The sequence below is a fragment of the Canis lupus genome, chromosome 1 (assembly GCF_011100685.1).
Source record: "Canis lupus familiaris isolate Mischka breed German Shepherd chromosome 1, alternate assembly UU_Cfam_GSD_1.0, whole genome shotgun sequence".
Lineage (NCBI taxonomy): Eukaryota > Metazoa > Chordata > Mammalia > Carnivora > Canidae > Canis > Canis lupus.
This window is the reverse complement of record NC_049222.1, coordinates 102331723-102353958: the sequence shown is the minus strand read 5'-3', so window position 1 is coordinate 102353958 and position 22236 is coordinate 102331723. Positions and strand designations below refer to the sequence as shown.

The window sequence follows — 22236 nt, the reverse complement described above, 5'->3', positions numbered from 1 at the left end:
GTGCTAAACCGCTGAGCCACCTGGGCTGCCCAATCAAATGGAGTTTTTTAAAAGATTACTTATTTGAGAGTGCATGATTAGGGGGAGAGGAATTGGGAGAATCAGACTCCCCACTGAGCAGGAACCCCTGATTCAGGACCCTGGGACATGACCCAAGCCAAAGGCAGATCCCCAACCAACCGAGCCACCCAGGTGCCCTGGATTTTCTTTTTTTATATTCTATTTTCCAAAATCATACCACATTTCATGGGGGCTTGTTTTGTATTCAGATCTGACAACTGCTATGGTTTCCTCTGTTTTTCCCAGAGCCAGTAATTGCCTTTCTTTCCGTTTTCCTAAGGACAGACTTGCCTTTACCATATTGCTAAAATGATCCGACTTCATACTTATGTAATGTAACCTTTTCCAATCCTTCTGAAGATTTTCTTCACTGAGTCCCTGGATTCCTCCCCTACCAGTAATTTGGTCTGATGGTTGTAAAACAATCATCTTCATCATCCTCAATAACACTTTCTCAGGTTAGATCCATTGTTTATTGAAGCCTTTCTTGCTACTGCCTTCCTGTTCTATCCAAATTTTACTAAACCTAATCCTTTAATACCCTAGGGAAGGGTAAATGAGAGTAAACTGAAGCAAACTGCATATACAGAGTATCAGTCTTTGGCCTTATGCTTTTGGGTATAGATTTCCAGATTCAAAGTGATTTTACCTTATAACTTGGAAGATCCTGTTCTATGTTCTGTTATCTAATATTGCTAACAGGAGAGAAAACTAACACTAACTTTAATGTTCTTTTTAGGAAACATTCACATATTTTAAAAGCTTTTCAGGATGGTTTCATCTTCAGTATTCTGAAATTTCACAAGCATAATTCTGGATATTTTTTTTCTATTGTAATTGTGGTTTTTGCCAGTTCAGTCTGCCCAAAACTGAGTTGTTCTAAGCTGAATATTCATAACTTGCTTCAGTTTAGAAAGATTCTCAATCATTTATTTGATATATCCCTTATATTTTCTATGTAAACTTTTCTGGAACTCCTATTGATTAAACTTCTATGTCTTTTTTGTTTCTTATTTTCTTTTTAATTTATGAGCTTGTAAAGTTTCCTCTGTTTTCTTTAAAACTTTTATTAAGTTTATTTCAGCAATAGTATTTCATTCTCAGGAGTTCTGACTTCTCTTTTTTCTTTCCAGAAAACATGATTTTTTTTTTTCCTATTCATGTTTTTCTTTAAAAAAGTCATTTTTTAAAAGATTTTATTCATGAGAGACACAGAGAGACACACACACAGAAACACAGGCAGAGGGAGAAAGAAGCAGGCTCCATGCAGGGGGCCTGACTTGTGTCTCGATCTCAGGTCTCCAGGATCATGCCCTGGGCTGAAGGCGGTGCCAAACGGCCGAGCCACCCAGGCTGCCCTAAAAAAGTGATTTTTAAACATTTTAATTTCCAGTATAGTTAACAGTATTTAAATACTAGTTTTGGGACGGCTGGGTTGCACAGTGGTTGGTTGAGTGTCTGTCTTCAGCTCAGGGCGTGATCCCAGAGTCCCAGGATGGGGATCAAGTCCTGCATTGGGCACCCTGGAGGGAACCTGCTTCTTCCTCTACCTATGTCTCTGCCTCTCTCTGTGTCTCTCATGAATAAATGGATGAAATATTTTAAAAATTAATTTCAAGTATACACTATTATCTAATTCTTTTTTTGATAGCGTTCCATTTTTACCTGTTGGAACCTAACATAAATTTTTAGTTTTCTTCTGTCATTACAGAAACTTTCTCAACTGTAGGTTTAGTTCTGTCTCTTGGTCCTTATTATGCTGATAGTTTTCTTCATATGTTATGATCCTTAACTGTCTAATAAGCATTTAAGAATAATAATGGCATGGGCAGCCCGGGTAGCTCAGCGGTTTAGCGCTGCCTTCAGCCCAGAGTGTGATCCTGGAGACCTGGGATGAAGTCCCGCGTCAGGCTCCCTGCATGGAGCCTGCTTGTTCCTCTGCCTGTGTCTCTGCCTCTCTCCCTCTATGTCTCAAACAAATAAATAAAATCTTAAAAAAAAAAAAAGAATAATAATAATAATGGCTTGGAGTGCCTGGCTGGCTCAGTCAGCAGAGCATGTTACTCTTGATCTCAACTTTGAGTTTGAGCCCCATGCTGGGTGTAAAAATTACTTAAAAAAAAAATGGCTTGATTACTGCAGGAAGCTGTAGATGATTTTTCCTGAAGAGGAAGGGTTACTGGGGTCTCTGTATGCATGGGAAAGGCTGCCAAGTCAGAGATTCTCCAAATTCCAAAAAGATTTTGACTTAGCCACCATCTCTCATGCTAGCTACCCAAGTTTCCATAAGATCATTTTTTCAGGGGATCCCTGGGTGGCGCAGCGGTTTGGCGCCTGCCTTTGGCCCAGGGCGCGATCCTGGAGACCCGGGATCGAATCCCATGTCGGGCTCCCGGTGCATGGAGCCTGCTTCTCCCTCTGACTGTGTCTCTGCCTCTCTCTCTCTCTCTGTGACTATCATAAATAAATAAACATTTAAAAAAAAAAAAAGATCATTTTTTCATAAAGTTTCTTATATTATTACATTATTAGAACTTCAAATACTACAGATAACACTAGGTCTTCTCTGCGTGTGTCTCTCCAGAACCTTTTCTAAGCATTTGCATACTTATCTAAATATATTAGAAATGTTTAATTTTTTTAATTTTTTATTTTTTAAAGATTTTATTTATTTATTCAGAGAGACACAGAGAGGCAGAAGGAGAAGCAGGCTCCATGCAGAGAGCCCGATGTGGGACTCGATCCAGGGTTCCAGGATCACGCCCTGGGCTGCAGGCGGTGCTAAACCGCTGTGCCACCAGGGCTGCCCAGAAATGTTTTAAAAATATATAATACCATGCAAATCTGCAGAATATGCTGTTTCAATGTCCTTTAGTCAAATCCATCCATGTCAGTCAATATCACCGGTCCATTCTTTCCAACTGCTACTAATATCTCTAGTCATCCCTCATAGAAATTTAGATTTTTTCCACAGTTTCATTTACTAACCATACTGCCCTCCACAGCGACTATACTGAACATGTGAAAAAATTTCATTGCCTCCAAAGTGAGTGAGGAGTACTCATTGCTCCATACAGCTATCACTTTTTGATGGTACGTTATTTAAATTTGCATCTCAAATACAAGTGAGGTTAAGCAGGGACTTCTATTTATCAACCATCTGTATTTCTTCTGTGATTTGCCTATTCTCGTATTTTCTCCATTTTTATACTTGCTTAGGTGTCCTTTGTTTTTTTATAGGTGTTCTTACATCTTTCCCTTTGTATTATATTACAAATATTCTCTTCCTGTTTTGAATTTTAAGAGCATTTTCTTTTTTAGAAACATGTTCAACATGAGTTAGTAAACATATCCTACTATACTACAATACTTTTACTCATTAGTTTTACATTTAGGATTTTATTTAACTGGATCTTTTTTTTTTTTTCTTTTTTTTTTAAGGTTTTATTTACTCATGAGAGACACAGGCAGAAGGAGAAGCAGGCTCCATGCAGGGAGCCCGACGTGGGACTCAATCCTGGGTCTCCAGAATCATGCCCTCAACTGAAGGCAGCGCTAAACCGCTGAGCCACCTGGGCTGCCCTAACTGGATTTTTGTGGATGGTGTGATGTAAGGATCCTATCCATTTACTCACAGAAGAGGGTAGACTGAAGAAGCTGTTGGCTTCCAAATAGAAAAGCATTTAATAGTCTTGTCATTGTTTCTCCTTATTTCCAACTTCCCTTCCCCAGCCTCTATACACGACCAGCTTGAAGCCTTAACTTGTCTAGGGATGTTCTGTACACAGCATTTGGGCAGAGTAGTTCCTCTTATTGAAATCCCTGTCATTCAAACATTTCAGGTCAAAGCAGCCTCTGCTACATTTCATGAATGAACACTTTTCCTCCATTTTGTCTTTTACTTGCTCAATTCTTTTCATCCATTGATGACCCTCTCCTTTTTGATCTTTGTTATCTCTTACATTGTTTTATCTACTTTATGGGATATGGAAAAAAGATAAATTTGTATGCTGTTAAGTGCAAAAAAAAAAAAAAAAAATCTTGGGTTTCCCCAGTGAAAATTCTGATATTGACAAGTTGACTTTCTGAAAATTTATACAAATTCATACTCCTACACATCAGTTCATACATGTATCTCCTTTCCTGCTTTTGCAGGAATCAGTATCAATTTGATATTGACAGATGGATAGTTCATTGATTTAACTTGTATTTCTTCCAAGTCTAGTGAGATATGTATTCATCATATATTCATCAGTCACCTGTTGCCTCTTTAAATCCTTTGCCCATGGGAATAGTAATGTCATTTTCTAAGTGATTTGTAGGAGCACTTTTATGTTAAGGGTATGAATTTCATATATGTTGTAATAATCATCTGCAATACTGATATTTAAAACCTTGTTTATACTGTCTTTGACTATAGTCAAAGTATAGCATAAAGTATAGCATAAATCTTATGCAGTCCAATCTAAATCTGTGTGTGGCTTCTGGATCTCATGTCTTGTTAGGAAGATTGTTTTCACTCTGTGATTATAAATTATATTATTATGTCTTCTAATAATTTTTTCACATTTGGATAAAAGAATGGAGGAATTGGTTTTGTACAGGACAGAATCAATTTTACCAATACTGTGAAGCCAGTGACAAATTACCTTTATGTATTTTATGTGTTTGTATGAATGTATGTGTGTGTATATTCACATGCACACAATGTTTCAAACCTTAAAAAAAATATTCTTAGGATTTTGTTAAGTACAGAAAATCTGCAGATTAATTTTGGGCCTCCAACATCTTGAGAATAGTCTTCCCCTGCAGAAGGATAAACTGTCTATTCAAGTCTTCCTTTTTATCCTCCATTTCATTATTTTATTTGTACCTATATTTATATGTGAATTGGTTACTGAATTGATTGTGTATTCAAAGCCTCCAGGACTCAGGCAGTAACATAAAGCATAAAATAAGTCAGATGTAAGGGAAGGAGTGGTTTTAACTGGATAACTGGAAAACACATACCCACATAAAGATATATATATTTTTTGTATTCATTTTAAACCTGATGAGTACCAAATAAGACATGTTTGTGGGGCTCCAGTTTATGAATAGTTTTCTTTAGTTTTGATCTATAGTTTTCTTTTCCCCTGTAGTTTTGGAATTACAGATTAGGACTAGCTTAACACCTTTTTCAGTTTTAAACGACATAGATTTCATACAGTTCAACCACCTGAAAGAGAGGGCATCAAACTTATATTTTCTATTCTTTGGTGGTTGATCTTTTTCTTTTTAAAAATACCTATTTTGCCTTTGTGTAAATGTAAATGAATACATCTCAGTAAGTTCAACTTCTCACTAGTAATTTTTAAAATCTGGCTTAGAACTACTGAGTATCTAATGAAGTTGGTTTTTCTTACGAACAAAGATAATCTTACTCTATATCATTATGGACTTTAACATCAATGCTACTGTATTAGATACACTTATTACCCACCTTTAGAACAATAACTACTGTTCCTAATCAAAAATCTTTATAATCTCTTAAGTGTTGAACTGCTGCTTGTTTCTCAGATGAATCTTGCTGAGATGATCAAGTCTTGTTTGTATACCACAGTATCTTTTCATTTTATGGTAACATTTATTAACTTTATGCTAGGCACTGTGAGCAATTTACATGCATTCTTTCACTTAATTCTCCCATCAACTTTTGAGGTAGTACCATTATTATTCCCATAATATAAATAAGAAGACTGAACCTTAAAAATAACAAAATGTTTCCCTGAAACTAGAGGGCTAGAAAATGGAAAGAGCAAGGATTAAAAGCCAGATCTATTTGATGCTGGAATATGAGTTAATTCTGGATACGTATCCAAAGAATTTGGGGCAGAGCAGTCTTTTAGGCTATTTTGAGAAATATATTCTTCAACCCAAGAACTATGGGGGAACCAATGAAGGGTATCAATGAGGAAGTGATATTATCAAACTTTTAAAATACAAGTTTGACTGCTTCATAGGCAACTGACAAAGGAAATGGTGAATACAGGGAGACCAATCAGAAAGGTATTTCCATAGTCCATACTGAAATAGGACTACCAATACTGTGTACTGGATAAAGAGGATGGGATGGAAACGGATTAAAGGAATCAGATTTGAGGCATATTTAGGAGATAAAACCTACAGGTCTTGGTAACTGACTGGACATGGAGGGTAAAGGACAGGAAGGAGTCAAGAATGACTCCATAGTATGAATTCTCTCGTGTTGGGCAAGATGGGCACGCTGCCTGAAAGATTTCCTGCAATCCTTACATTCATAGGGTCTCTCTCCTGTATGAATTCTTTGATGTAGAGTAAGAGATCCACTATAGCTAAAGGCTTTCCCACAAACATTACATTCATAAGGTTTCTCTCCAGTATGAATTCGCTTATGTTGAGCAAGGCCTGCATTCTGGCTGAATGTTTTCCTACATTCCTTGCACATATAAGGTTTTTCTCCAGTATGACTTCTCTGATGTTGTGCAAGTGATGAACTATTGCTAAAGGCCTTCCCACATTCAATACACTCATAGGGTTTCTCTCCAGTATGAACCCTCTGATGTTGATCAAGATATGCAATCTGGCTGAAGGCTTTCCTGCATACTTTACATTCATAAGGTTTTTCTCCAGTATGAACTCTTTGATGTTGAGCTAGGTGTGCATATTGGCTGAAAGCTTTTCTACATTCCTTACATTCATATGGCCTCTCTCCAGTATGAATTCTTTGATGTACAATTAGGTATCCACGATGGCTAAAGGCTTTCCCACATACATTACACACATAAGGTTTCTCTCCTGTATGAATTCTCTGATGCTGAGCAAGAAATGAACCATTACTGAAGGCTTTTCCACATTCAATACATTCAAAAGGTCTCTCTCCAGTATGAACTCTCTGATGTTGAGCCAGGTGTGCAATCTGGCTAAAGGCTTTTTTACATTCTTTACACTGATAAGGTCTCTCTCCAGTATGAACTCTCTGGTGTTGAGCAAGGTGTGCATTCTGGCTGAAGGCTTTCCTACATTCTTTACATTCATAAGGTTTCTCCCCAGTATGTATTCTCTTATGTTGAGCTAGGTTTGCACTCTGGCTGAATGTTTTCCCACATTCAACACATGCATAGGGTTTCTCTCCAGTATGAATTCTCTGATGAAGAGTAAGGGATGAGCTCTGGTTGAAAACTTTCTCACATTCATTACATTTCAAAAGTTTCTTTTGTATATAAACGTTATGTTTCATTTCAACTGATTTTTTCTGGTAACTTCTCTTTTGTGGTTCATGCTTATGTACTCTTTCTTTGGTGGGACAGGTCTTTTTTATATCAAATAGTGCATCCTGATGGAAAGTTTGCCAAGATTTAGTATATTCATTACTTTGATCTTCAGTGAGGATTTCTTTATGAGTGATGATCAGTTGTCTGGAATGTACCTTCTGACTTCCTAACTGGTTCTTAAGCCAGTCCTCACTTTTACAGTCTTCTCTCAAACTGGGGCAGTCAAGGCTATAAGTAAGATGGCTTCTTCCCATTTTTACTACTTTGGATGTTTCTTCATAAATAACTTGCTTTGATGAAAATTCATTGCTTTTCAATATATACTCCCAATCTAAAAGATATCAAGAAAACAAAGGTTTTTTGTATTTGTTCATCCGAAGAGAAGAACTTCCAAACAAAAATTGAAAATAGGAAAGTTAGGGACTTAATAGTTGTAAGATGTAGTCTAAAAAGTATGAGATTATAAAGAATAAAAACTTAAAAGTTAGGATATAAATAGGAACTGAAGAAGTTACCTAAAAACAATAATTTTATATCTAATATTACAGTTTCCAAACAACTGTCCTGTCTTGCCTCAGGTTATCCTGAATTCAAGCTAAGTTCATTATTTTTTAAAAAGCCAATTCCATAATGTCAATGTGACTAAAAAACTTCCATATAAGATCCCTAGACCCAAAGATATACCAGATAATATTGGTTGCCTTAGGTTGTACATGCAACTATGGCTAAACTTTTGTAGCCTAAAAACTGTCTTTTGGGGGCACATGGCTGGCTTAGTGGAGCATGCGACTCTTTATCATGAGTTTAGGCCCCACACTGGGCATGCAGCCTACTTTTTAAAAAGTCTCTTGCCAGGCTTTTTCTATGTGATATATTCCAACCAAATGTAAACTTTTAATTGATCCCAAAGCTAAAATGCCTTCACATAAAAGCAATTTTGATTAGGGGTGCCTGGATGGCTCAGTCAGTTAAGTGTCTGACTCCTGATCTCAGCTCAGGTCTTGATCTCAGGGTCATGAAGTTCAAGCCCCACACTGGGCTCCAGGGTGTGGAGCCTACTTAAAAAAAAGAAAAAAAAAATTTTTTTTTTTTTTTTTGTATCAAACTGCTTGATTTTTATTAACCTGCCACAGGTCTTAATTTGTTGCCTTCTTTCCATTCACCAGTCATCTATTCTGCTCGAGACTTTCCAATGGTTTCTCACATTTATAATAAAGCCAAAATTCCTATTATGCTTTACAAAACCAATGTAATACATGAACATGAATGTAAAACCTTTAATAAAATTACTGTAAATCCAATCCAGGAACTATGAAAGAAAGCATCATGATTACCAAGTAGAACTTATCCCAGGAATTCAAGATTGGTTTAATATGTGAAAAACAGTGTAATCCACCACATTAACAGATTAAAGGTGGAAAATCATATAATCATTTCAATATATGTAGAAAGAGTATTTGGCTAAATTCAACATCTATTTATTATAAAACTTGTTAGCAAACCAGGAATAGAAATATATATTGGGACACCTGGATGGCTCAGCGGTTGAGTGTCTGCCTTTGGCTCAGGTCCTGATCCCGAGATCCAGGATCAAGTCCCACATCGGGCTCCTTGTGGGAGCCTGCTTTTCCCTCTGCCTGTGTCTCTGCCTCTCTCTCTCTCTCTCTCTCTGTCTCTCGTGAATAAATAAAATTTTTAAAAGAAAAAGAAATATCAAACTGATAAAGGGCATCTATGAAACATCAACTTAATGGTGAAAGACTGAATACATTTTCCCTTAAGATTGAGAATAAGCAAGTGTATCTCTTCTTAATCATTTGATTCAGCATTGTAGAGGATGTCCTTACTATTGCATTGAGTCAAGAAAAAGAAGTTATAAGATCAGAAAGGAGGAAATAAACTGTTTGCAGATAACATGATGGTCTATGCAGAAAATCCTCAGAAACCTACAAAGTACTAGAACAGCTATTAAATAAACCTATAAGATAGTAAGATACAAAGTTAATATAAAAATCAATTTACAGGAGATCCATGGGTGGCTCAGCGGTTTAGTGCCTGCCTTTGGCCCAGGGCGTGATCCTGGAGTCCCAGGATTGGGTCCTGCATCAGGCTTTCTGCCTGGAGCCTGTTTCTCCTCCCTCTGCCTGTGTCTCTGCCTCTCTCTCTCTGTCTCTGTCTCTCATGAATAAATAAATAAATAAAATCTTTACAAAAAAAGAAAAAGACTAATAAATGGCTAAATAAACCATATTCATGAATTAAATTCAACTGATGTTAATTTGGATGTCTGTTCTTCCCAAGTTGATGTATATATAGATTCCATATAATTCAAATCAAAATCCTAGCAGGTTTCTGGGTAGAAATTCTCAACTTCATTCTAACATTTATTTGAGAATGCAAATGATCTAAGTAGTTAAAGTGATTTTACAAGTTGAACTAACTGATATCAAAAGTTACTATAAAGCTACAGTAATCAAGACTGGTACTGTTGAAATGATAGGCATATAGATTGATGTGACAATAGAGTTCAGAACTAGACCCATATAGATAAAGTCAACTGCTTTTGGTACAGAGGTACCAACAAGGTGGTATAATGTTAAGTCTTTTCAAGAAAAGATACTGGAGTTGGGGTGGTTGGGTGGCTCAGCTGGTTAAGGGTCTGCCTCTGGCTCAGATCATGATCCTGCTGTCCTAGGATCGAGCCCCACATCAGACTCCCTGGGGACTCTGTTTATTCCTCTCCCTCTGTTCCTTCCCCCGCTGGCTCATGTACTCACTCTCTCAAATAAATAAAATCTTTAAAAAAGGGGATCCCTGGGTGGCTCAGCGGTTTAGCGCCTGCCTTTGGCCCAGGGCGTGATCCCGGAGTCCCGGGATCGAGTCCCACGTCGGGCTCCCAGCATGGAGCCCGCTTCTCCCTCTGCCTGTGTCTCTGCCTCTCTCTCCTCTCTCTGTGACTATCATGAATAAATAATAATACAAAAATTTTTTTTTAAAAATCTTAAAAAAAAAAAAGATACTGGAGTAACTGAAATATCCAAATGTGGGGGGGACAGACACCTAAAACCTCAAACACAAAACTTAGCTCAATGGGTCATATACCAAAATGTCAAAGCTAAAACTACAAAATGTATAGGAGAAATCAGAAGAAAATTTTTGTGACTTAAGGAATAGCAAGAATTTCCTAGATATGTCACAAAAAGTATCAAAGATGACAAATTCATTGGACTTTATGAAAATCGAAAGCTTTGGATGTTCAAAAGACAGTAGCAGAAAAACCAAAACATAGGCCAGAGTTGGCACATGTATATCCTAATATATATAAATGGCAAAAAAAAAAAAAAAAAAAAAAAAAAACTTATATGAAGACTATATAAAGAACTCTTACAATTCAATAGCAAGAAAACCAACCTAATAAAAAACATGGGCAAAAGATCTGAACACTTCATGAAAGAATGGCCAATAAACACACAAAAAGATGTTCAACATTACATCATCAGAGAATTGCATATTAAAACCACAGTGAGATACAACACCATTATAATGAATAAAAGTAAAAAACTGACAAAGATGTGAGGTTATGGAGTTAACTGGAAGTCTTATACATTGCTATTGGGAATTAAAAATAACTGAATTAAAATTCAGTTACTTTGGAAAACTGGCAGCTTCTTAAGCTAAACCTATTCCTATTGTATAACTCTTTGCACTTTTAGGTATTTACCCAAGAGAAATGAAAACATACATGCACATACAAAGTCCTGTAAATGACAGCTTCAGAGCCCCTTTATTTATAATAGCCAAAACCTAGAAACCCAAATGTGCATGAACAGATGAAAGGAAAAATAAAATGTTTACACAATAAACTACTGCTCAGCAATAAAAGGCATAAAGTATTCATACATGCAAAAATATGTATGGTTTTCAAAACTATGAGTAAAATAAGCCAGACATAACAATATATACTACATGATTCCATTTAGTTTAGATGGAAACCAGTCTAAAATGACAAAGATCATTTATTGTTTGGAGCCAGGAGTGGAGAAAAATAAACTGCAAAGAGGCAGAGGCAATCTTTCAGGGTGATGGAAATGCTCTATGTCTTGATTCATGGGTGTATACAAAGTCAGAACTCATCACATTTTATGATGTACATGGATCTGATTTACTGTATAATTCCTTAATAAAGCTATTAAGAAAAAATAGATGGAAATAAGAAAGATAAGTAAAGACAGACTTTAATAACAATAAAAAAGTAAAACTCATGTAACAAGCTCTTAACACTGAAAATAAAGACACCTTGGAACCTATGGAACATTTTACAAACACCAACTACATATTATGCCATACAAAATTCTAAGTTTTCAAAGAATTAATGCTAATTCTTATCTGATCAAATATAATAGTATGTTAATAAATCCCAAACTTTTTTTTTTTTTAAGATTTCTTTATTCATTGCAGAGAAAGAGAAAGAAAGTGAGCAAGTGTTGGGGGAAGGGCAGAGGCAGAGAGAGAGAGAGAGAGAGAGAGGGACATGCAGACTCCCTGCTGAATGGGGAACCCAACTCAGGGCTCAATCCCAGGACTCTGGGATCACGACCTGAGCCAAAATCAAGAGTTGGAGGCTTAACCAACTGAACCATCCAGGTGCCCGCATAAAACTACACTTTTAAACAACTCTCAAGTAAAATAAAATTTTCAAAAGTAGGTTATCTAGGAAAAAGCAATAATAAAAACATTAAATATTAGAATCTTTGGAGGATAGCTGAAGGTATATTCCGAGGAAAATTCGCAGTCCTTCAAATATTTAGTGAATAAGAGAATGAAATGAATAGATAAGCATTTATTTCAGCAAACCAGAGAACAAAACTTAAGAAAACTAGAATGATAGAATTAATGAAAAGCAGAAAATAAAGAATTGGAAAAGAGAATAATGGTAACACTAATAAATCCATAAGCTGGATTTTTAAAATAGAATTAATGACTAACTTACCTAATAATTTAAAAAATAGCTATCTAAATTAAAATTGGAAAGTACAAATATAAAAAAAATCACTTTTACTTTTACTTTATGAAAATAAATTTGATAACTAAATGAAACTATAATTGTTTAGAAAACTTAAAGTTTATAAAATTTCACCCAAGACAGAAACTGTAAAGAGATCATTTACCAGACAGAACACTGAGAAAGTTGTCAAAGATCGACTTTCCCACAAAGGCCCCAATAACCAGGGTTTATCTCAAACTATAAAACTAAGTGATCTCATCCAATCATACTAGCATCTCTAAATCAGACTTTTTTCTGAGCCTCTCCCCACCTAGTGGCATGCTGCATTTCTTCACTCAGAAGTCTCCATCTTGTGCACTATTTTCCCCCTACCAGTATATTCTTCTGACTTATTTCTATTAAACTTATTTTCAGTTACCCACACTTGAATAACTGGAAATCTTTCTTTGATGATTAATAAGCTTCTGAATAACCTCAAGAATTTAACAGAATGATTTTGTCAAAGTAAAAACTCACTGATCTTGGTAAAAGAATAAGTGAATAAATGAATCAAACCTTCACTCTAAAAGGAATGAGTGACTGAAAAGGAAAAAAAAAAAACTGACATTGCTGTCTAGATTTTTAAAAAATATGATGGAGCAACCCCTGCAAAACTAAAAACCAAGAACAAACAGACACTGACATCTTGGACCCAGAGAATAGGAAAAGGTTGTCAGAGAAGACAGTAATTTGTGAGAGAATATATACAAAGACAGTAAGTTAGGGAGTTCATGCCAATGGCACCTCAGTGCTTCCTACCAGACCTTGAGCCTTTAAGAAAAATTACCCACAAAATATCAATTATAAGCTGGAACCTCTCAGAATAGTTGAGTTTTTCCTTGCAATGTCCTCTTCTACCTCCCTAGGTCTTTCTCACTCACCAGGGCATGGGCCTCTTGTCCCTTCCTTCTTCACCATCCAGGGTTCTTTTCCTTGTTCCAATAATGAGATCACATCTGGCTTAGAAACTGAAACTCCTGCTTATAAGAAATAAAAAGGGAATTAGCCAGGCCCATAAATCAGATCAAGGTACTTGGTCATCAGAAAGTCAAGGGTATTAAGAAGGGAGTAGAGGAAGAGGTGAAGTAGTCTCAAGAATGGGGAAGATGAAGTTGTATGAATAGTCCAATGAAGCTGCCAGTTCTACAACACTCAACCTATTTTGGGGAGCACAAGAAGGGGAAATTTATTGAAGTACATCAGAGGCTTCCCCAACACTGGAAAGCAGCCCTATGTGCAGATTCTGAATTCTGGGGAACCTCCTTACCCAGTGATACCAGGCTCCTATAGTTCTCCAACATCACCTTTCTGTACAAATTCCTCTGACCAGGGTTCAGCCATTCCCACTCCTCTTGAGAGAAATCTACAGCCACATCCCCAAATGTCACCAAATCCTGAAATGACATAAACATATTCTTTTATGCTCAACTAGTGTTCTTCACCTCAGACTGGCATAGTTTGAAGAGTTAAACTGTACTTTTCGAGAGAAATATTGTATATAGCGAAATCTTCTGGCAGTATCTTAGGTTCTGTGCAACATATATCAAGCAGTTGCTAAAATGACTTCTCTGTGCTTAGTTTTAATATTGTCATGGAAAGTATGCAGTTTCTAACAGTCTCTACTGAGGGGGAAAAGAGCAAGCAAGTAAACAAGAGCAAAATAATTGTTATTCATACTAAATGCTAATGCATTTGTCAATATGGAAAATCAGGATAGACTAGAGCAGTGAAGAAAGGCTTTAAAAGAAGCAGCAGGAATAGGAGTTTAGCCCTATGAATTTTATATGGTCTAAATCTACAATTTCCAAACTCCTCAATGGAATGGCCAATGTTCTAGCTTTATCAAGTGGGAACATAAATAAATGTTTATAATATAGGTAATAAAAACACGACACTACACTACAAGTATAACAAACAAGTGTATGCCGTAACAGAACAATCGGGGCAATAAAAGATGATCTAACAGCTCCTGATAACTCTGCTGAGTTTCAGACAGTTTGGTAATTTCTCATGTAGAGACAAAATAATAGTATTTTTAAGCACTATTTATGAACATTTCAGATGGGCACCAAAAAATCCCTATAGTTCTCACTAGAGGAACATACCCAATTGTGCGGATCTAATGAGTGAGAGTTTTTGGTAAAGGACAGTTCACAAGTAATACTATGTTGAATTAAGGATCTTTATAACATAGAATAAGACCAAAAAAATAAAAAATAAAAAAATAGAATAAGACCTAGTGTAAAAATTCCAAATGTGTGCTCTTTCTAATGAGGTAAATCTGCTCCAGACTTATCAGGGCTTGCATGTGGTTTGCTATATGCTTCTTAGGTTTGGCATGTCACAGAGCAAAGCCTACTCTTTATTTGAGCTGATACAATAGATGCACTTAATGGTACACATCTGAAGAGCTGAACTGACTTGTTAAATATTAAACTACTGACACAGTGGTTGGGAAACAGCTAGTGCACTGAGCCCTTCTAGTGACCATTCCAGATCTCCCCACAACCCAGCAACTTAAGGGGAATGCCCAGCACAGCAGAAGCCTCCAGTATCCCAGCTAGGGTAAGTTCTGGTGTGTGCCCTTGCCCTACTGGTTATCAAATATGAACATCACTCCTATTAAATGTGACTCTGCAGAGTAATGGTCCTATTGAAGATTTATTTAAGCACATCAATGATACTATGCAGCAATATTTTTATTTTTTATTTTTTAAAGATTTTATTTATTCATGAGACACACACACACACACACACACAGAGGCAGAGACACAGGCAGAAGGAGAAGTAAGCTCCATGCAGGGAGCCTGACGTGGGACTCGATCCCAGGTCTCCAGGATCGCCCTGGGCCGAAAGTGGTGCTAAACCGCTGAGCCACCTGGGCTGCCCCTGCAGAAATATTTTTAATGGAAAAAATGAGTCAATATGTGAACTGCTAGTGCCCAAGTAATGGATAAAAATATTTAAGGAGGCTATAAGGGAAGCAGAATTATGCCTTCAAAGAATGTCAGTTATGTCATCAGCTTGATTCTTACAGGCCTCCATCTCTAAAATACTTAATAAAGGGAAATATGGAAAGTGAGTAAAGGCTTCAGGGAAGGAGGGGAACACAGACCGAGTCTTAAAAGATAAAACTTGTCCTAGATAAGGCTGGGTACTGTCAATCATCAATGCTATTAAACACTTCAAGGTGGCTTAGTCAGTTAAGCGTCTGCCTTTGGCTCGGGTCCTGATTTCAGGGTCTTGGGATCATGCCCCATGTCAGGCTTCCTGCATCTCCCTATCCTCTGCCCTTCCATACCTCTTGTGCTCTCTCTTTTTCAAATAAATAAATAAAATCTTAAAAAAAAATAAAACTCAAACACTTCAAACTAACATTTTATTCAAATGAAAGTGTTCTACATACCTTTCCTTTGTAAACAGAGGTGAGGCAGCTTTTGCTAGGTAAAGTTCTTTAAAGACCTTTTTTTTAGGTGCACACATAAACTAATGGTTTCAACTGTCTGACCTTTTCCTCTTGGCCAATGGGACTTGAATATCTTTCAAATACTTTAATATTTATTTTAATTTGAGCAAACAGGTACTTCATACAATTTGTAATCATTAAAGAAGCTTAGCAAATAATGTCCAGTATTTCTACCCTTAGTGATTTTTTTCCTTTTTATAAAAGTTAAAAGAATTGCAAGTCCTCCATCCCTACAACTATCCACCATGTCACCCCACTTCCTAAAAGCAATCTAAATTTATAGCTAGTATATATTTGTCCAAATGTTTCCTTATACAGACATGTTGATGATTATCCATATTCACTTTAACATTTTTGTTAGATGGATAGCAAACATTACATGGTATAAATATGCTATATCTTATATACTAATGCCTTGTTTATTTTCATTTACATGAATCTTAATTTTTCACTATGATGTAAGAATAGTTGATGCTATTTATAAACATTAAAGTGCAGTTCTCATATACTACTACTTTATGTTAAGAATTCAACAGAGGTCTCTAATTATTTCCTTAAAATAAATCCTAGATCTTCTCTCCACTTAGACTGAGATTTCCCAAACTTACTTAACCTCATAAAAAATTTAAAATTACACTATTTTGACCTAGCAAGAATAGGAGCTAATGAAAAGTTCGTTCATGCTGGGGAAAAAAGTGTTGACCTGCCCTCAAAGAAATACTAATTGTTTTACGAGTAAAAGGAAACTGGAAGAAAATGGAAATGAAATCAATATGAAATCAAGAGCCCCAAAGGAATAACTATAAATATAATATCTACTACTAATAATAAATTAGAGTTGACAGTAAGACTATAGGGGTCCCATCTTGCTCAGAAAGTGTAAGAATGCTAATTATAGAGGGAAGATTACAGAAGGAAGAGAGAAGATAATTACATAATGAGAAACAGGTAAATATCCTATAATGGTAACTAAAAGAATAATAATGTATAATTAACAAGATAATAAGGAGAAAGTACTTGATTTAACCAAAAGAAAGCAAAGAAGAAGAAATAAAGGAACAAAGAATGATGGAATAAGTAGAAAACAAACTGCAATATTATAGACTTAAACACAAATATTCAGTAATTACATTAAATGTACCAGGCACTAATTAAAAGACAAAGATTCTTAGACTGGATTTCTTAAAAAAATCAATGTTTGAAGGAGACGTGGGATTTTGGGAGGCACAGGGAATCATGGAAGGTACACAGGCCACTCAAGTGCCTTGCTAGGAGTATAGAGAATCATGGCAAGCATAGAGATTATGACAGGCACACAGCTAACAACCAACAAAGTGCTGTTTTTAAGAGGTGCACTTTAAATATAATCTTTAGAAACAAGAGGCTTTCAAAAGTGCTTTAAAAGTATACTTGGATTTAATAAAAATGCAGTTTCCTGGGGCCTACCATCAGAGATTCAGAAGGTCTGGGGTGGGGTCCCAGAAATACCATTTGGACTGATGGTCTCTGTCTATTCTATACATTAAATACATCTATATACATCTATACCTCTGCTTTCTCTTTTTCCATTACCAATTTAGCAGCAGGAGAAAAGAGGTAGGTGGTTCTTCCCTCTCTGGTCTCACTCATAGATGAGGAATTCACAATCTTGTTCATTTATATATTAATTTGACAACGATTTGCTGAATGCCTAGTACTTACAATGCTCCAAGCTTTGGGAACATAGAGGTGAACAAAATATAGTCCCTCTGCTTGTGGAGTTAATATTCTAACAAAGTAGAAAGACATTAAACATCAGGTATACAATGTCAGGTAGTGTTAAACACTAGGACAAAAAACAAAGTAAGGTGATTTAGAGTGACAAAGTTGTTTGTTTTAGATAAGATGGCCACGGTAAACCTCAATGAAGTAGTAATATTTAAACAACAATCCAAAAGTGAGAGATAAACCATGCCAATATCTAAGGGAAGAGAATTACAGAAGAGGGAGGACCAAATGCAAAGGTTCAGAGATAGGAAAGAGCTTAGTAAGCTTGAGGAACAACTGACCAGTGTGACTGCAACACAGAAAGGTAAAGACTTGGAGAAATGGGTTCAGGAGTAGGGTAGCCAGGAGCTGATCATACAAGGGCCTTACAAACTGTGGAGAGGACACTGGATTTCATTCCTAGTAAAATGAGAAGCCAATGAGGTTCCAGGCAAAGGGAAACTCATCACTGTTCCACAGTCCTTCATTACTTTCTACCACCCTCTTCAAATTATCATTCACCATCATCTATTTATACTGACCCTCAACATATATTACAACTTCCTGCATCTGATATAATCACTAACTGGTGACATAGGCATGTCCTTTTCCTCACAGGCCTGTTTGTCCTCATCTGTAAAATGAGTGACATGGACAAGATCACTGACCACTGACCACAAGATCACTTCCACTAGGAAGATTCCTGGCTATTATTTTATTAGCCTAGATCTGTGCTGCCCAATACACTAGCTACTAGTCACATGTGGCTATTTTTTTTTAATATTTTATTTATTGATTCATAGACACAGAGAGAAAGAGGCAGAGACACAGGCAGAGGGAGAAGCAGGCTCCATGCAGGGAGCCTGATGTGGGACTCGATCCCGGGTCTCCAGGATCACACCCCAGGCTGCAGGCAGCGCCAAACCGCTGTGCCACCAGGGCTGCCCTACATGTGGCTATTTAAATATAAATCAAATATTAACGATTCAGTTCCTCAGTCACACTAGTATATCCAAGTGTTCCACAGCCACAGGTAGCTACTGTATTGGACAGTGCAGATATAGAACATTTCTATCATCAATCATCACAGGAAGTTCTACTGGACAGAGCTGCTCTAGTGGTTTTCTGCTTCTGGTTCATCTTCCTCTTTACAGCCATTCTCTATATTTTCATCCAACAGTTCATATGGTTTTATTTTTTACATTTAACCTACAGAATATATTTAACTCAATGTGTGTTTTCTAAATGAATAATCCATTCTGTCTCCACTGATTTGAAATACTATCACATCATATAATAAATTAGTAGACATTAAACTACATGAAAACAAAGACATTGTTTGTTTTCATTTACCACAGTACTGTCTGCATTTAGTATATAATAAGTCTTTAATAACTCTATGTTCAGTGAATGAATAAATATATTCCATTCTTATTTATACTTGTATTTGTTTCTGGACACTTTATATTGATCTCTTCATTTGTTTCTTCTGCCTCCCATTCCATACTATGTACTTTTTTTTTTTGTATTGTTTTCATTATAGATGTGTATGCCACCATTTAAAAATGTAGATTCAAGTACTCTCTTGTTTTTTCAGAAAATGTCCTATTTTTCCATAAGTAATTCCACTAATCTTAGCTGGATGACCTAGAATATGCTAGCTGTAGCCTACTATTAATTCAGAATGTCCCTATGTCAGGACCTTATTACTCCCATGGATCCCTATTCTTCAAAACCCAGAGTATCTTGGAAAAAAATCCGTGCCCTAGCTGACCCTCACTTTAATACTCAAAACTCAACACATACTCTTCTTCAAGATCACCTTGAGCAAAGGATCTTGTCATGTGCTATGACCAGGACTGTCCAATAGCCCTTGTCTTGCCTTCCTCCCAAACTTAAGTCTGTGAAGAAGCTCTAAGCTAATGGTCACATCAGAATACACCATGACCTCAATAAATCAAATCCCTTACATTGAAGGCTATCATATCCCACTAAGGAGTGCATTTTTGCTTCCTGAGAGCTCCTGACAGAAAACCTAACCTGTAGGAGTGCTATTTCTTGAATGAAGATGAAAATGCTGATTGAGGAAAAAAAGCTCGCTGGGCTTTGGGGAACCTCCTTTACTGGACTGGGAGAATATGAGACAAAGTCACTTGAATGGGGCTTTATTAGCTGGGGAATTTCAGAAGAAAAGCAAGATGTTCTTATGAAACCTAAAAAACAAAGCAGAAGGGAGAAGAAATCTTTCTTTACCTTGGACATGGCTTTAAGAATTTAAGAATTTATGACTTCCTCTGTCCTCCTACTTCAGGCTCCTCACTGGAAAGGCAGTGTCTGGAAAAATAGACCTGGAGAGAGGAAGAAACCATAAATGGTACTATCAAGTAAGGATTATTTCCCCCCTTCACATATGAAAGTTGCCTATCAATGACATTATCGAAATTTTCCGAGGTTTTGTGGTAATAAATGAGTCCAACTGGAATCTAGATCTGACTTTTTATAGTCTTCCCACCAAATAATGATGGTAAAAGAGAATATGTTACCACCCTTACTACAAAACAAGATAAAGCTACAAACAATGCCTCAGAAAAAAACATCTTTACACAGGGTAGGCATCAGTGGGGTCCTGTGGTCTGGAGGACACTGAGCAAAAGAGAACGCTCTGCTTGAAGTCCTGATTTATGACAAACTGCACCTGTAAACCAATCTCTTAACTTTTCTGAGCAATTTCCTCAAAGAGATGAAGGAGGGGACTATGCATTAACAGTCACAGAAACCCCTAATCATGAGTTATTTTCCACTAAACCTCTCTGCCTTGGAGACTAAGGCAGAAGCAGCATAATGGTAAGAACCACTAGGTTCTTAGGATCAGAACACCTCCCCTCAGATACCCTGTCTACCACTCACTAGTTCTGCAACCTCCATGATTTAGATAACCGCTCCAATCCTCAGTTTCCTCATCTGTGAAATGGTACCCATTCCCTATTAATGGTTGGGAGGATCCTGAGATGATTCATATGAAGCATTTAGCATAGTGCTTAGCACATCCTTTGGGCTCAGTAAACACCAGTCCTGTGTTTATGTTCATAAATAGCACACGGCAGGCCTCTCTTCTTCCTCTTCAATTCCTCACATAGGGCAGAACCTAGGAGAGGAAGGGAAAGACCTTCCTTCTGTGCCATGGAGGGCTAAAGTCCTGCAGCCTCCTCTGCTGTGCTCCAGAGCTGGGGCGGCTGCTCCCCTCTCCTTCCCACTCAGGTGTTCTCCATCATCTCGGCCCCTCCCAGGCTCTCCTAAACGACAGTCTCCCCAGGCACCCAGCATGTCGCCCTCTCACTGCAGGAGCCACACAATCCTGGAGCTGGCATCCATCACCTCACAGTGGGTCGCACCGTCACAGAACATAATGTCACACAACCTCACGGGGTCTCACGACCTTACAGCCGCACACTCACCGCCGCTGTCATATTCTCAGACGTTCGCACAGTCACAGGGGCACGCACACGGTGACACACACGGCATATACACGGTGTCACACGAGAACACACACACGGTGACACGGTGTCACACACAGAAGCACGGACACGGTGACAAGGGGGTCACAGGGGCTCACACACAGTGACACCCTCTCCCACGGTCATAGGCCCCTTCGCATATCCGCTCTTTTCCCGCAGGCCCGCCAGGGCTCACGCCCGCCCGCGGCGTGCTCACCGCCTCCTCCCTGCGGGTTGGCAACTCCCGCCGCGCCGTTGCCTCCTGGAGCCCAACGCCCCGAGGGCCGGGGCGGGGCCTCGCTCTCGGCCTCACCGGCGGGCTCACAAAGGCGCCGCGACGCTCGGGCGGGCAGCGGGGCCGGCCGCAGGGGCCGCTGGGAAATGGAGTCCAGGCCGGGCGCGGCGCGGGGCATCCTGGGGCGGCCCTTCGGAGGCGCGGACCCGGCCGGTGGTTCCTGCTTCCGCCCGCAGTCGTGTGACGCGTTCCCCCAGCCTGGGAGCTCCCACTTCAGAACCAGGGCCGCGTCAACCCCGTCCAGCCGACCGAGTCCCGCCCAGGCTTGGACGGGACGGCTCGGAGTACGCGGGCGCAGCGGGCCGGTCCCAGTAGGCGCTCAAGCCTGGGTACGCGCCGGACACGCGTGCAGAGCGGGGCGGGGATGCGCAGGCGCAATGGGCGAGGTGGGGGGGCTGCGCAGGCACAGTGGGCGGGGTTGCGCGGGCTGGGCTGGAAGGGATGCAGGAGTGGAGCTGGCTACTCTGCGCGAGCGTCCCGATCCCCAGCTGCAGGGGGCGGGGGCCTCTGGAAGGTGTGCGAGTGGGTCAGAGCATCGCGTGCCGGGGTTCTTAACGCTCTTTCCTTAGCGTCTTTCCTCCACTTATTGGGCGCTTACTGTATGCCAGGCACTGTTAGAGGCTCTGGGGACACACCTGAACACGTAATAACGATTCTCCATTCTCAGGCTGACATTTTAATTCAGGAGAAATTAAATAGAAAAGGAAAAAAAACAGAAAAGATATATACCTGGAAATGATACGTGTTATAAAGAAAAATAGCAGTTTATGGGTCATACTTTCCGTTCTACCTACCCTATTGTTCCTGTATTTCAACCTTTGAAATATTTCATTAACTCC

At 38.4% G+C, this 22236-nt stretch overlaps 1 protein-coding gene across 9 annotated transcripts; it reads right to left on the bottom strand.

The window, feature by feature from the left end:
- Positions 1 to 4693: 4693 nt before the first annotated feature.
- On the bottom strand, positions 4694 to 21758 carry ZNF583 (zinc finger protein 583). 9 transcript variants are annotated; one of them, XM_038527623.1, is made up of 5 exons: positions 21226 to 21758; positions 19862 to 19956; positions 13664 to 13790; positions 13278 to 13376; positions 4694 to 7683 (listed from the first exon to the last, which is right to left on the bottom strand). In XM_038527623.1, exons 2-5 carry the CDS (start codon positions 19868 to 19870, stop codon positions 6209 to 6211), a joined length of 1710 nt encoding a protein of 569 aa, XP_038383551.1. In that variant the 5' UTR covers positions 19871 to 19956; positions 21226 to 21758; the 3' UTR covers positions 4694 to 6208. The 9 variants fall into 9 exon arrangements, with proteins under 9 accessions (XP_038383551.1, XP_038383548.1, XP_038383554.1 ...); XM_038527620.1 differs by having other exon boundaries at positions 21320 to 21758; XM_038527626.1 differs by having other exon boundaries at positions 13278 to 13373; positions 21320 to 21758.
- Positions 21759 to 22236: the final 478 nt, after the last annotated feature.